Source organism: Microcebus murinus, chromosome 8, assembly GCF_040939455.1.
Source record: "Microcebus murinus isolate Inina chromosome 8, M.murinus_Inina_mat1.0, whole genome shotgun sequence".
NCBI lineage: Eukaryota > Metazoa > Chordata > Mammalia > Primates > Cheirogaleidae > Microcebus > Microcebus murinus.
The window spans coordinates 3,514,395-3,529,029 of NC_134111.1; the positions used below are offsets into that span (position 1 = coordinate 3,514,395).

Sequence of the window (14,635 nt, forward strand, 5' to 3'; positions counted from 1 at the left end):
GCCTGCCTGTCCTGTCACTGAGACCACCCTTGTGGGGGTGAGGGCACATGACAGCCCCAGCCCCATGGGTAAGGTGACCTCGGTGTTGATACAAGCTTCCAGAGACCCAGGATTGACTGCCTGGCCCCTCTGCATGGACCAGACATACTCCCTACCCCACCCCCAGCCCTCCAACCTGCTCTCCGTCCTGGCTCCCTGCCTTGGGAAGGCCCTGCACCCACCAGCCCGTTGCAAGTCAGAGACGGAGGCATCATGCTTGGCAGCTCTCTGTGCCTCCTCCCCAGTTCCTATCCGCTGCTGAAGTCTGGCGCATGCTATCTCCAACACAAAACCCGACCCCCCAACTCCCCCCCACCTGAGTGCTGTCTCCTCTGCTCACTGGGCACTCACGGCTCTGCCCCCTCCAGCCTCGCCCCACCTGTCACTCTCACATGGCCACTAAGGGGAACTTGCTGATGTGCAAATCTGGTCACACTGTTCCCTGCTCCAAATCCTCCGGGCTTCCCTTGTCTTCAGCATCCAGACAGTGACCACCACAGAAGGCCCTGCCCGCCTCTGCAGCTCCACCCTTGCTGCTGGGGACTCCTCACAGCACTCCAAGGGCACCGGCTCCCTCCTCCCTTGCCTGCACGCTGGGGCGCCTGCCCTCCTGCCCAGTCAGCAGGCTACCTGTGCCGTCTCTGGGTCTGCCCTAGGTGGAGCCTCCTCAGGATGGTCACCCAGTTAGGCAAGACCTCGTCCTACTTCCCGCTGTTTGTTCAATGTTTCTTAATCTGAGAAGCGAGGGGATATGCCTGCTGTGTCCCCCACACCAGCGTACTGCCTGGAGCCGCTCAGCAGGCCATGCAGAGCGCGCGACTGGGAGGGACCCAGTGCAAGAAGCCCCTCCTTCCGGGCGGGCGCCCAGGCTGTCGCCCAGCACAAACCTGGCAGGTGGCTCCTGGTGGCTGCTGGCCTTCCTTCAGGGAGGGGTCCCCGCATACATGGTCCCATCTTCCAGAACCAACCCCTGATCCACCTCCGAAGAGTCCAGTGTGCATGGTCAGCTCACCTGTCCCTCCCAGGGCTCGACACCAATGCCCTGAATCCCACTCGAGTTCCCCACGCCTTAGGCTACATCCTGCCAGCCCTGCTGCCCCCAACCTGACCGCAGTGCGCAGGCCCCTGGGAGGCTGAGGTCCCAGCCTGCCTGAACTTGAAATGGCTATGTCTCAACAATCCTGGCTCTCCCAGGAGGCCGTCTAAATCACTCCCAGGTGACACTTCACATGCAGACAGATCCTTGAGCCCTGGGCCACCAAGGTCAGGCTGGCTCCTAGGCTCCTCAGACAGTGCCCAGAGGCCTCTGCTTCTTGGGGACATGGGCCCAGCCTCTGCCCCTCCATGCCTTTTAAATGAACCAGGCTCAGGTGAGCTGGACTGCGTCCGGAACGCTGCCTGCCTGCTTGCCCACAGTCCTCATTTGACACTCCTGAGGCACGGCGGTGCCCGGCTGTTGCCTGGCCTGGTGTGGCTCCCTCGGCACCCTTGTCTGCCCCACCCCCGGCCTCTACTACGGTCACATCTGGTGGCAATTTTCTGACTTGCCTCCAGGTTACAGCTCTTCAGCGTCCAGTTTGGGCTGCTTGACACTAGGTCAGAGAAGTCCTGCCTCACCCACCACCTGCCTTACCCACCAACTAACGTGAGGATGGTCCACAAACGCCCCCACACTCCACTCCCTGTTATGATAGCCCACCCGAAGTTGCAGCCAAATCATGCTTACTGACTTCCATTTTCACCCTGACCTCATGTGACAGTTCACTCTGGTTCATGAGGAGAGCAGATGGCTCAAGAGGAGTGACAAGGGGTCTCTCTTGGGGATGGCTTTTAACTCTGTGGCCTCTCTAGAGGTGCTGGAGAACTGTGGACAGGCATGGGCTGCCTCGTGCAGAAAGACCTGGGCCTGCTCACAGACTCGTCCTGGCCTGGGCAGGGGCACCCTCTAGCTCACTCAGTTACAGGAGAGCGGGTGGACTGAGATTTTAGATCTTCATACCTATTGTTCTGGAAATTTTCAAAGCCAAATATGTCCAGGAGGCCAATGGCTTTCCACACACTTTTGGGGTCCTGGGCAGGAGGCATGAAGATTGCAGTGTTGATCTTCTTGACGATCCACAGGAACAGGTGCCCATAGATGCCCTGGGGAGACATGGGGTGAGGCTCCAGGCTTTGAGGCACAGGAGGAGGCTGCCCTTCTCCAAGTTCACCTGGAGAGACTATGTGCAGAACAGACATCACAGACCTGCTGAGGGATGTTATTCCTATGCTAGAAGCAAGAAACTGAGGCCAGAGAGTCTAGGAAGCCCAAGGTCAGTGGGCAAGTGAGCAGTAGGGTTGGGACCTGCCCAGTGATCTCTGCTCCTTCCTGCTCGCCACCAATGGTACCAGGATCCAGGCCCTACTCCAGCAGCTCTGTACCTTGGCAAAGGCGTCCCTCCGGTCTGCTGCCTGGGTGATATTCAGGGGCCTGGTGACATACTCCCCACGGATGAGGATGGTGTGCTTAATCAGGCAGTCCTGGAGTGCGTGGTGCTGCACCTGGGAAGGCAGGTGGGGGCTGCATCGCACCTGTGGGGCAGGACTGGCCCAGGGCTCCCATCTGCTTCTGCCATGTCTTGTTCCCTCTCCTGTCCAAACACCCTATGCCCAGGCCCTGGGGGTGGGCAGTGCCCGAGACCAGGGCCAGGCTGGATCTGGGCCAGAACCAGGGCCCTGGGAGGCCTCAGGCACAGAGCATTCGGGAAGGATGCCTCAGCTCGGGGGGCCCAGTGTGCTGGTCTCCTGAGGGCTAGAGAAGGGGCTGGTGCTTTGGAAAGCTAGGGTCAGGGAGGGCTGAGGCCAGGCCTCACGTAGGCCCCAACCGAAATCACTCCTGCCTAGAGGCTGAAGGCTTAGGGCAGCAAGGGGGGTGTGGATGGCCACCCTGTGGGGAGGATGGCACCGCCACGCCAAAGCCTCTAAGTACCTTTGAATCAAGTGAAGAATGTTAATAGCAAAATGTGCCTCGTGTGATTGTTTTCTCTTTTTTTTGTTTCTATTAATTTTCCAACAGAACTGTCTGTGGACGAGTTGTACCGGAGATGACCATGTCGCCAGCCCAGACTCTCCCCACCCAGCTCCTGCCGCCCTTCCTTGGTGAGCAGGCTCATGTCCTGTGGGCTGACGGGGTGTGGCGGTGACGGGAGGGCTGACAGGTTGTCGTGATGAAGGGAGGGCTCACAGGTGGGCCACAGGCTCCTCTGCTCCTCCATCGTCTCAGAATAGCACAGCTTACGGGAGGCCCTGGCACGAGGCACACTCGGGGCCATCCCGATGGGTGCTGGGTTACTGGGGGGGAGGGCCTGGATGCCAAGTTAGGGCCACTGCCCAGCAGGAGGGGACACAGGTAAAGGGAACGCCAAGCTGGCCTTCTGCTGTCTACGCAGACCGGCTGTCGCCACCCTGACGCTGCCCTCGGGGCATGGGGGTTGAGCTCAGAGCCTGGGAGCTGGGTGTGGCCCGGGCAGGGCCCCAGGAACCAGGTGCCGTGGCTCTGTCCGCCCGGCCCCTGGAGCCCTCATGAACGTGGAGGCTGGCGAGCAGCACGGCCCACCTCTAGTAACTTCACCACAGCTGGAAAGGCGGGCGTCTCCGTCACGGCTGAGGAGTCCATGTTCTCGAAGACCGCAGCTAGGGAGAGAGGCAGGAAGCCTAATGGGGAGGCGGCCTGCAGCCGGGGGACAGAGGCCCCGTGAGGCCCACCGAGAACGTCCACCCAGCGGGCGGTAGCTCGGGACCTGCATTTACCAGGCACGCCGGGCACTCTGGCTAGAAGGCGCCTGCTAACCAGAGTGGCCTCGGGCCTGGAGCCGCCTCAGCAACGTGGGGAACGCAGCAGGCATGAGAGAATGCAGACTTAGACCCCGTGAACACCGCAGCTAGAGCAGGCAAAGCTAAATGCTGCCTGGGGCCTCTGTGCAGGTAACAGAAAGCCAAGCAGAGAGCAGGGAGGCGATCTCCACGAAAGCAGCGAGGGTGCTTGCCTCTGGTGGAACGGACAGTCTGAGCACGGAAGGGCTGGGGGCTCCGGCGGGGAGGGTCTCTATTTGGCTTTAGTGGTAGTGATTTGGTGATGGCTTTATTTATTACAATAGAACTTTGTGTTTTTGCACTTTTTTTATCTGTCTATTTCACAATTTTTTTAAGTTAAAAAAACATCAAGAATGCCCCCCCCCAAGCCTGGCAGTCCGTGCTAAGGTGGACTTTGCTGCCGCAAAGAGGAGGAAGCGGAAGTGGAGAGTCGGGTCAGGAGATGTCACAGTGGCGCCGGCCCGTTAGTGCTGGCTTCCTGCGACTGAATGAATGAGTGCGTGCCCACGTGTGGGGGCACACTGACTGAAGGAGGCCGGGTGGCTCGTCCTCCAGTGCCAGTGCCTCTCGTGTCCCCAGTTCACACGTCTCCCCCCCCATGGGCCCACATTTCTTCAAACTCCCCTCACCCGAGGGCCCTGGTCTCCGCAGGCGGAGGGCCACTGTCTGCCACATCCGTCTGCAGTCGAGGACCTGGGAGGGCACGGCCCACACCCGGGCAGTGGGCGCCGATGGCTGGATTTGTGATTGCTGCAGAGACTCCCTCCTCCTCCTGCACCCACCCCCCCACCCTTCCTCCCCGGGGGCAGAGCCAGCATTACCCATAAACTCCACGTTCCCCAGGTGGAGAATGGCAGCCAGCAGCTTGCTGAGGTCCCAGTTCTCGGAGTCAGAGAACTGGAGGATCTTCATGGCCGAGCGGACGTGGGCATAGTCCTTGGCGTCGCTGAACCCATCGCAGGAGGTGCAGTTCCCCTGCGGGACAGGGCACAGCAGCTCACGGGCCGCCCACACCCCACCTCCTCCATCCTGGGCTGGCCGCCTCTGGGACGCAGCCAGAGGCCCCTGAGAAGTCACACTTCACAGGCTCTGGGTGGGCCCCGCACGGCCACATCAAGGCCCGAGCTCAGAAAATACATAAAGCTCTTCCAGAGGCACAATCACACTGGCACGGCCACAGCGTGGTGGCCTTGCAGCTGGCACTGGCACTTGGCCACTCGGGAGCTGGGCCAAGCCATTCCAAGTCCCTGAGCCTCTATTTGTCATCTGCTGGTACTTGAGCCTGCCTTGTCTCTGGAAATAGTGTGGGCTCATTCCTTTAGCAAACACTTCCCAAGGCCACTGGTCCCAGCCTGTGCTTCTTCCGGGATTCAGAAATGGGGATGCCAGCCCCGCCCCGGTGCAGCGCGTCCATCCAGGAGGGCAGGAGGGAGGGGATGACCACGTCATGGGCTGTTACAGGTGCCCAGACTGAAGTGGCCGGGACCAGCCCTGTGGAGAAGTCGGGAACGGCGTCTGGAGTAGGGGGGCCGTGGGGGAAAGGCCGTGAGGCAGGAGGCAGGGCAGGCCAAGAGTAGGCTGGGATCAGCTTTGAGAAGGGAGAGGCTAGAGAAGGGTCTGATCAGAGGGGCTTGGAAACCACACCCAGAAGCTTGGACTTCTACCCCACACCCCACAGGCCACAGGCCACTGCAGCGTTGTCATCAGAAACGTGACACCATCAGATTCGCACTGTGGGAAGAGCCTTTTGCTGCTGGGCGGGCGACGGATTAGAGGGCAACACTAGCAGCAGGGAGACCTGTGAAGACATCCCCGCCGCCTCGGGCCAGGCGGGGCTGGTGAAGGCCTTGGGGCAGGGACCCAGGGAGATTGTCACCTGGGAGAGATATCCCTAGGCAACCATGTCCTCTCCCTAGCATGAGCAGTGGCTGCTCAAGGTAGTAGGTGCAGCCAAGAGAGAGCTAGGCCCTGCTTTCTGTAGCTTATGTTCTAGGGGCGCCTACAGGGACGGTGATCAGAGTGAAATCAAGGCATGACCCACTGAGCACCAGGAGCCTGCCATCCAGCAGGAATCAAAGGAACATGAGGTTTGTGGGGAAGGACCAGGTCCAGCTCGGGGCAGGGGGTACACGTGACAGCAGGGGTGAGGAGGCAGAGTGATTCCAGCACAAAGGGCTGGTGGGGAGGAAAGGGGGACCCCAGCTCCACCCAGGGAGCTTTTCTGCAGCTGTCATCCAGGGCCCTCCTCCTTCCTTCCCCTTGGTGGCTGAGAGGGAAGCTCACCATGGTCAGGTAGTGGTACTCCGAGGGCATCCCCAAGCACAGCAGCTCCTTGTCCTCCGCACGCATCCCCAAGAGCATGCAGTAGAAGATGTGGTAGTTCCGCTCCTCTGGGGCCTGGAAAGCAGGCGTCCGGGCACACTGTGAGCAGCTCCCCTGGGGCTCCGGCTGCCTCCCGCCCAGCCCTGTCCCAGCGGAGCTTTCCTGGTCAGGTGTGACCTTGGAATCGGCCCACAGGCTGCCAGCCTCAGGCCTCCCCCTAGGCCCCCAAGACCAGCTCACCCCTGTGAACTCATCACGGCCAGATGTGCCCCGTCACGGCAGGCTGGACAGCTGCCATGCAGGGTCCGGGCCGTCTGCTCACAACCCCGCACGCATCACGGTCACTTAGTGACAGCACGAGTTACCTAGGCCTTCCTTCTATTTTTTTTTTTTGAGACAGAGTCTCACTCTGTTACCCGGGCTAGAGTGCTGTGGCGTCAGCCTAGCTCACAGCAACCTCAAACTCCTGGGCTCAAGCGATCCTCCTGCCTCAGCCTCCCGAGTAGCTGGGACTACAGGCCTGAGACCCCCACACCAGCTAATTTTTTCGTTTATTTTGTTTCTATTTTTAGTTGACTGGCTAAATTTTCTTTTCTATTTTTAGTAGAGCCAGGGTCTCATGCTTTCTCAGGCTGGTCTCAGACTCCTGACCTTAAGTGATCCACCTGCCTCGGCCTCCCAGAGTGCTAGGATTACAGATGGGAGCCACCGCGCCCGGCCTCCTTCCTTATATTTTAACAATATTTATAAATACATTCTCATTATAAAAATCCAAACAATCTGAAGTATATACAGTAGTGTTAAAAGATGAGTGTTTCTTTCCACCCTACCTTCCCAGCCTCAAATTCCCTCCCTGCCTTCCCAGAACAACTCAAGGGTCTGTGTTCATTTCTAGATATTTTAAATGCCTTTACTTATAGTATATCTATAAATAGTTCTTTCTTTTTTCACAAAAACATATCTTTGTTCTGCAACTTCCTTTTTTTCCGTTTAAACATGTCTCTTGCGATCCTTCCACATCAACACAGACAGGCCTCCTCCTTCCTAACTGTGCCTGGCATCCCATAGCACAGATATGCTGTAATTTTTAAATCTGTCTCTTAACACAGACAGAGCTGGTTTCTCACCTGCTTTAGAAATTTCCTGCCCATTTGGGGGTATCATTTTGGGTGACAAGTTCTATGAATTCACCAAGCACTGTGTGAAGAAGTAAAAGCTGCTGGAAAGCGCAGACTTTGGAGCCTGAGGGACTGCCACGTTCTAGCTCCACGGCCCTGGACAAGCAGCCTAACTTATCTGGATGCAGTTTCTTCATCTGCACAGTGGGGATAAGGAGATCTACTTCTCATAGTTGTAAAGATCAAATGAGACAATACAGGGACATGCCTGGCACTGGGTGGGAGCACTAAGCATGAGCTTCCTTCTCAGCCGTCCACAGTGCCACAGTGTCTGTCTACCCTCACGCACACCCCAGCCCCTCTGTTGGTGGCGTGCCCCCCCAAACCTTCCTGTGTGTGTGTGTTCTCGCATGCATGCACATGTTAGGTGTCATATCATCACTCAAGAGCACCCTCACGTGCAGGGGTGTTGTGTTGTTGTGGGTGCCACACATTGGAGTCCCTGCCATTTGGGATTGGCTGCACGACTGGTTCAGTGCAAAACTAAATCGTGGGGCCTTTAGCTAAAAAGTTAGTAAGAATTTCAAGATGGCAACAGCAGAGCATTAAACCAAACGTGGGCCCCTTCTGCACACAGGCCGGGGTGACGGCCGGCACAGGCCACGTGCCACCACATTCCCTGTCCACGGGCCTTTTGGACACTATTATCCACCTCCCCTGCCATGGGCCTGCAAACTGAAGACACAGCCCTCCCTCAGATGGGAACTAGCCCAGCCTCAGAGTCAATTCTTGTGGAGTTGAGCAGTGGTAGCACCAAGGAACGAATAAAACTGTATGGATGAAAAATCCCAAACTGAGACAATCCTATCACTTGTCTTCCTGGAATACTGGAGAGGGACCACCATTGTCCAATGAGGGCTGAGGGGAGGAGTGAGAGTGGTGGAAGGGGACCCCTCTTGGAAGCCCCCCAAGCCCCCGACTCCCATGCTGGCCGCGTGGAGGCCTCACCTGCCGGCAGACGCGGGACTTCTCCAGGAGAAACTGCTCGATGCGAGCGCCCTCAATCACCCCGCTGGGGTTGAAGTAGATCTCGATGTACTTCCCGAAGCGGCTCGAGTTGTCATTGCGGACTGTCTTGGCGTTTCCAAAGGCTGAGGGTAAGTGGGCAATGGCCATGATGGGGGCAGAGAAGAGAAAATTTACTTTAAGGGGCTTGTCTGGGAAGGCTTCTCAGAAGAGGCAGCCAAGCCCAGAAGTGAAGGATGGCTAGAGCTGCACCAGATGGTGGCGGCTGCCAAGGGCATGCTCAGAGGAAGGACAAATGCAGGCTCCAAGGCCAGAACACATGAGGTGCACTTGCAGGGGGGAAAGTCGGCCAGAGCTTAGGATGCAGGAGGAAGGCAGTGGCAGGTAGACAGAGCTAGTTAGGAGGTGGGGCCCATGTCACCAAGCCTCGAATGCCAGGCTCAGAAGTTGGGAATCAGCTCTGCCGGTGATGGGGAAGCAGGGAAGCAAGAGAGTGTGGGAGCAGATTCCCAGAGGGTTAGAAAGGTGGCTCAGCCTGCAGGGTAGAGGCTGGGATGCAGTGGGTAAGCTTGCAGGGGAAGTGGCGAGTGCTGGCCTGGGCCAGGTCATAGATGAGGTGGTCAGATCAGGAGGTGTTAGAGTTGCAGCATGATCCAAAAAAGTGTTTTTCGTAAAGCTGTTTCTGCAAGCTTCTCTTATGTGATCCACAGTAAGAGAGATATTTTGCAACATGTCCTGGTATATACACACCCCCACCTGCACACACATAATTAAAACAGAATAGTACCAGTTCTTAACAAGGCAGGGGGTTGGAGTATTTTCATTTTATTTTCTTTCATCGCTTGCTTTTTTTTTTTTTTTTAATATGCCACAATTTTTATTGCAAGGTGGCCATTTTTGTGAGGGTGGGGAGTCTGATCTCAAAACAATGTTCCATTTAAGGCCCTTTTATACAGAAATTGCCATCATGACTGATATTCAAAGTATCTTTAGTGTTGCAGGATGCACATGGTAAACATAAACCTCCTATACTTACTCAGTAGTGTACACACAACAGAAAACAAAAAGGCATTAATAATAGCTATTTCTTTTAAGATATGCAGGTAACAGGAATGAACACTGAGGTACTAGGATAAATTGATGACACAGTTAACAAAACTTAATTGGGGCCGGGCGCGGTGGCTCACGCCTGTAATCCTAGCTCTCTGGGAGGCCGAGGCGGGTGGATTGCTCGAGGTCAGGAGTTCGAAACCAGCCTGAGCAAGAGCGAGACCCCGTCTCTACTATAAATAGAAAGAAATTAATTGGCCAACTAATACATATAGAAAAAATTAGCCGGGCATGGTGGCGCATGCCTGTAGTCCCAGCTACTTGGGAGGCTGAGGCAGAAGGATTGCTTGAGCCCAGGAGTTTGAGGTTGCTGTGAGCTAGGCTGACGCCACGGCACTCACTCTAGCCTAGGCAACAAAGTGAGACTCTGTCTCAAAAAAAAAAAAAAACTTAATTGGCATTCCTTTTGGAAGATTAAACTTATTACAGAAAAGTGCTTTTAATGCATAGTGTTTATCTGTGCTGCCATGTCACAAAAATAGGCTTGCCAAGGCAGGTGAGGTGTATCAGTGCTCGAGCCTCAGAGTGCAATCAAGTGGAACTTTAAATAATACTGAAAAAAGTTTACCATCTGACCAGTGGATAGTACTTTTCAAGGCATTCAATTAGCTTCCCCTTTGCAGTATTCTAAGCTATTCACATTGACAAACACATTCACTGTAGTGCTTGCTGTAGGGGAGGCATATATAACCAGTTGTTTTGGCTAAAATATAACAAGAAGGCATTCCTTAGGCTCTACATAAAAGTAACAGTATAAACAGTCTAATGGCAATCACTGATAGGCTGCTTAAATGAATGATATCTCCTTCATTCCTTGTGTTGGAAGGGCCCAGTGGAAAGGGGAATAAAACAAAACAACAACAAAAAAACAAAACCTAATACTATTCCGAGGACTGAGCTGCAGAAATGGAAGCTCCTTAAGATCCAGATGGCATTTGACTGTCATTTTATAATGGCTTTCCTTCAAGTGAAACTACTACATTGACTTCCAATTTCTTTCCAAGTGTCGAATGGTCCTTAATATCATCCAAGCCATTTACTTGCCACTCATGTTTAATATCTGTAAATTTCTTTTTAATGGTATCTTTAGAGCTAGCATAAATCATCTTGCTATTTAAAGGTGCACTTTCAGGAGCCCAGAATATAGATGCTAGGTCTTCTTTCTTAGGCTCTTTTGTCTCGCACGTGGCATCGCACAAAGCCTATCGGCAATCGTTCAGAGGCAGCGGCTTCACAGAGATGTGTAGGGTCCTCTGCAGCGTCACCAGCGTCACCCACCAAGATCTGCTTTGCTTCCTCTACAATTATTTGTCTTTTGTTATCGCTTAAACAGAAGAGAACTGCCTGCTTTCTTTTTTTGATCTCCCCTTGTGTAGATTTCCTTACTTTCAATCATTAAAAACTTTGAGGCCGGGCGCGGCGGCTCACGCCTGTAATCCTAGCACTCTGGGAGGCCAAGGCTGGTGGATTGCTCCAGGTCAGGAGTTCGAAACCAGCCTGAGCAAGAGCGAGACCCCATCTCTACTATAAATAGAAAGAAATTAATTGGCCAACTAATATATATAGAAAAAATTAGCCGGGCATGGTGGCGCACACCTGTAGTCCCAGCTACTCGGGAGGCTGAGGCAGTAGGATTGCTTGAGCCCCGGAGATTGAGGTTGCTGTGAGCGAGGCTGATGCCACGGCACTCACTCTAGCCTGGGCAACAAAGTGGGCAAAAAAACTTTGATGACTTCATCATTCACCGTACCTCCAGAAGCCATAGTGTCCACGGCGGCGGCTAGAGCTCCGGCTCTGTGGCACTGGGAGGAGGAGAGGGAAGAGGGGGAGGGGCCCATCGCTTGCTTTTTAACATAGATTTTTTTTCATTTTATTTTTATTTTGGGTTGGAGTATTTTCTATTCTTTGATATTTCATTTGCTCTCGAAGAGACTGACTTCATGACCCATTAATGGTCCAGGATGCCGTTTGGAAAGACCACATCAGCATTAGTCCCGCGACACAAAGGAGACAGTCCTCGGGGACATCAGCCTAGGAAGCACTGTGCTCTGCCTCTCTCCCGAGGAGCCCCAGCGAGCCGCAGAGCCTCCGGAAAGCGCCACCGCTATTCAGCTTATTGAACACAATGTGGCCATCTCAAAAATGACTGGCCATCTGCCTCTTTAAGAAAGAACTTGATGTGGGCAATTATTTTGCAGTAATTGACAAGTTAATTTTAAAATTTACTGTATATGGAAAAGCATAGGACCTAGAATAGCTAAGTTTGAAAAGAAGAACAAAACAGGAGGTCATGTGCTACCTGATTGTAAAACTTCCTATAAAGCTACAGAAATCAAGACAGTGTAGTATTGGTGAAAGGACAGACAGAGGAATAGGACAGAAAGGAGGATCTGGGAGTAGTCCCACACATGTGTGGTTAATTGATGTTAGACAAAGGAGCAAGTGCAAGTCAATGGAAGAAAAAAATAGTCTTTTTGACAAATAGGGCTGGAACAATTGGATATCCACATATAAAACAGGAAGGAGAGAGAGAGAGAAACAGAGAGACTACCCATAGCTTGCACCCTATAAAATTAGGTTCATAAACCTAAATGTAAGAATTAAAACTGCAGAGTATCTAGAAGAAACATAGGAGAAAATCTTCAGGTTAGGCAAAGATTTCTTAGATATAACACAAAGAGCAGGATCCAGAAAAGGAAAAAAATGAGAAATTGAACTTCATCAAAGTTTAAAACTTCTGCCCTGCCAAGGACAGTGTTAAGAGAATGAAAAAACAAGTCTCAGACTGGGATACAGTATTTGCAAAACACATATCTTATAAAGGACTTGTATCCAGAATATATAAAGAACTCTTAAAATTCATTAATAAGGAAATAAACCAATTAAAAAATAGGCAAAGGATTTGAACAGACATTTCACCCACTTCACCAGAGAAGACATGCAGAGAAGAAACGAGGACAGGAAAGGCACTCCACGCCACTAGCCAGCAGGAGACAACAGGACAGCACCCACGGGTGTCAGAGCAGCACACGGTCTCCTTGACGTGCCAAGTGCCCGCGAGGATGCAGAACACCTGGAACTCTCCTACTCTGCCGGTGGGAAAGCAAAATGGCACAGCCACCTCAGAAAAGCACTGCCACTTCGTCAGTTTCCTACAGACTTAAAGGGCTAACTTACCAAATGCATATTTACCCAGGAGAAAAACATATATTTACACAAAAACCTGTATGTGAATGTTTACAGAGGCTTTATTCATAATTGCCAAAAACTGTAAACAACCCAGATGTCCATCAATCGGAGAGTAGACAACTGCAGGACCTCCGTGCAGTGGACTTCTACTTGGCATTAAAGGGACCGAGTTGTTGGTACAGGCAGCGTGGAAATGTATTACGCTGATGAGAGTAGCAGACACAAAAGGCTACTGACTGAATGATTTCATTTACATGACATTCTGAAAAAGTCAGAACTTCACGAAGGAAAAGACAAATCAATGATTGCCAGGGTCTGGGGTTAGGAAGATGGTTTGACTACAAAGGGACATGAGGGAAGGTTTTGGGATGACAGGAACATTTTATTTCATGGTTATGATGGGGGTTATGGGACTGCATGAGTTTGTTAAAACTCATAAAACTGTATATCAAAAAAGGTGAATTTTTACTGTATGCAAAGCAGGCCTCCATCCTAAAAGAACAAAAGAGGCTGTGCTGTCCAGTGGCTGACAGCCTTGGAGCTGAGGTCACAGGCTCTGGGCCACCCCCACCAGGGGCTGCCCCTGGGGTCCCTGGGGGGACAATGCAGGACTCCTCTGGGGGCAGGTTGGCCAAGACCTGGTCAGATCCGCAGGGCAGCTAGACGCTGTCCCCACGCATGCCTGCCTCCTCTCCTTCTTCCCTTCCTGAGCGTCCCAACACAGCCCAGTCTGAGGCCTGCCCGGCCTCCCGCTTCCCTCTGTGTTGTCTTCCGCAGGGGTCACCCTTGATAAACCTCCTGCAACCCTGACTCTGGCCCAGCAACTGTTTCCCAGGGGACCTACACGAACTCAAGCAGCATTTCCCAAATTTAAAAGGAATACTTTTTACAATCCTGTGGAAAACACACAGTGACAGCTTATAAATTTGTCAGTCTTTCCCTTTCATGCCACCTGGGAGCACTCCCTACCCTTGTCTTTTGTGTCCCAAGGATCCAGAGGAGTTGCTAAAGCTTCGTGGCCTACCCTGTCCTTCTTCTGGGCCCTCCTGGCCAGAAGGCTCCAGTCCACAGGCTGTGGGGGCGGGCGGGTCCCCAGGATGACGCTTACCCTCCAGGATGGGGGTCGCCTCCAGGACCTGCTGCTCAATCCACGAGTGCTGGCCGCTGATGGTGGCCAGGAACTGCAGGATGAGCTTGGTGGTCTCTGTCTTGCCAGCTCCAGACTCACCGCTGCAAAGAGGGAGTGCAAGGACGTGAGTCTAGAGGTGAGTGTTTTTCTCAACACCTCTCAGCTCTACTGCAAACCCCTCTGGGCCTGCTTTCTGGGCCAGTCTGACAAGGATGCCCTCTCCCGATGCAGAAATCCCACTGCATTTGCCCCGAGTCCCCTGTGGGTCTGCAGTTGCCTATGTTCTGCAAGTTATTAATGTGTTTGTCTTTTCTTCCTTGCTCGGCTGCAAGCTCCTTGGTACATAGCAGGGTCACAGCACACTGCCCAGTAAACACAGATGAATGAACGAGCCGACTCAACACCTTGCTAATGAAAGCACAGCCCACAGGCGGGCAGCCGACTCAGAATGCAGATGCCCAGGTCCCATTAAGCTCTGTTGAATCAGATTATGCATTTTTGATCACTGGGGAGGATCCCTACACTTTAAAGTTGCATAATGAACTCCCACTGTCCCATTACCCAGCTTCAACTCCTGGCCAATTTTGTTTCCCTTCCTGCACTATTTTGATGCAAATCCTGGTGAGATTATTGTTTTCTCTGAAAATATTACCTTTTTAAAAACTTATGGTCAAAATGTCCACCATCACTGTGCTGGCATAGCCTAGCTGGACCAACAAGCCTCCACTGATGGCTGCAGACCCCCACCGAGGGCCAGGCATTTTCACACACACACAAGCTCTCAAAGCACCCACTGGTGTAGGGACAGGAGCTTAAGGGGACTTGCTCACAGCGCTACGGGAAGCCGGGC

General features: G+C 53.3%; 1 protein-coding gene and 1 pseudogene across 1 annotated transcript in view; both read right to left on the reverse strand.

Annotated features, from left to right (window-relative positions):
• Positions 1-14,635, reverse strand: part of MYO7B (myosin VIIB) — a 94,997-nt gene that overhangs the window by 46,951 nt on the left and 33,411 nt on the right. The window contains exons 6-12 of the mRNA XM_076005448.1: positions 13,765-13,886; positions 8,340-8,482; positions 6,175-6,288; positions 4,713-4,866; positions 3,635-3,711; positions 2,461-2,580; positions 2,039-2,181 (exon numbers count right to left, since the gene is read on the reverse strand). Coding sequence (XP_075861563.1) covers positions 2,039-2,181; positions 2,461-2,580; positions 3,635-3,711; positions 4,713-4,866; positions 6,175-6,288; positions 8,340-8,482; positions 13,765-13,886 — 873 coding nt within the window. The remainder of the gene's footprint in view (positions 1-2,038; positions 2,182-2,460; positions 2,581-3,634; positions 3,712-4,712; positions 4,867-6,174; positions 6,289-8,339; positions 8,483-13,764; positions 13,887-14,635) is intronic.
• Positions 9,670-10,859, reverse strand: LOC105857528 (cofilin-2 pseudogene; annotated as a pseudogene).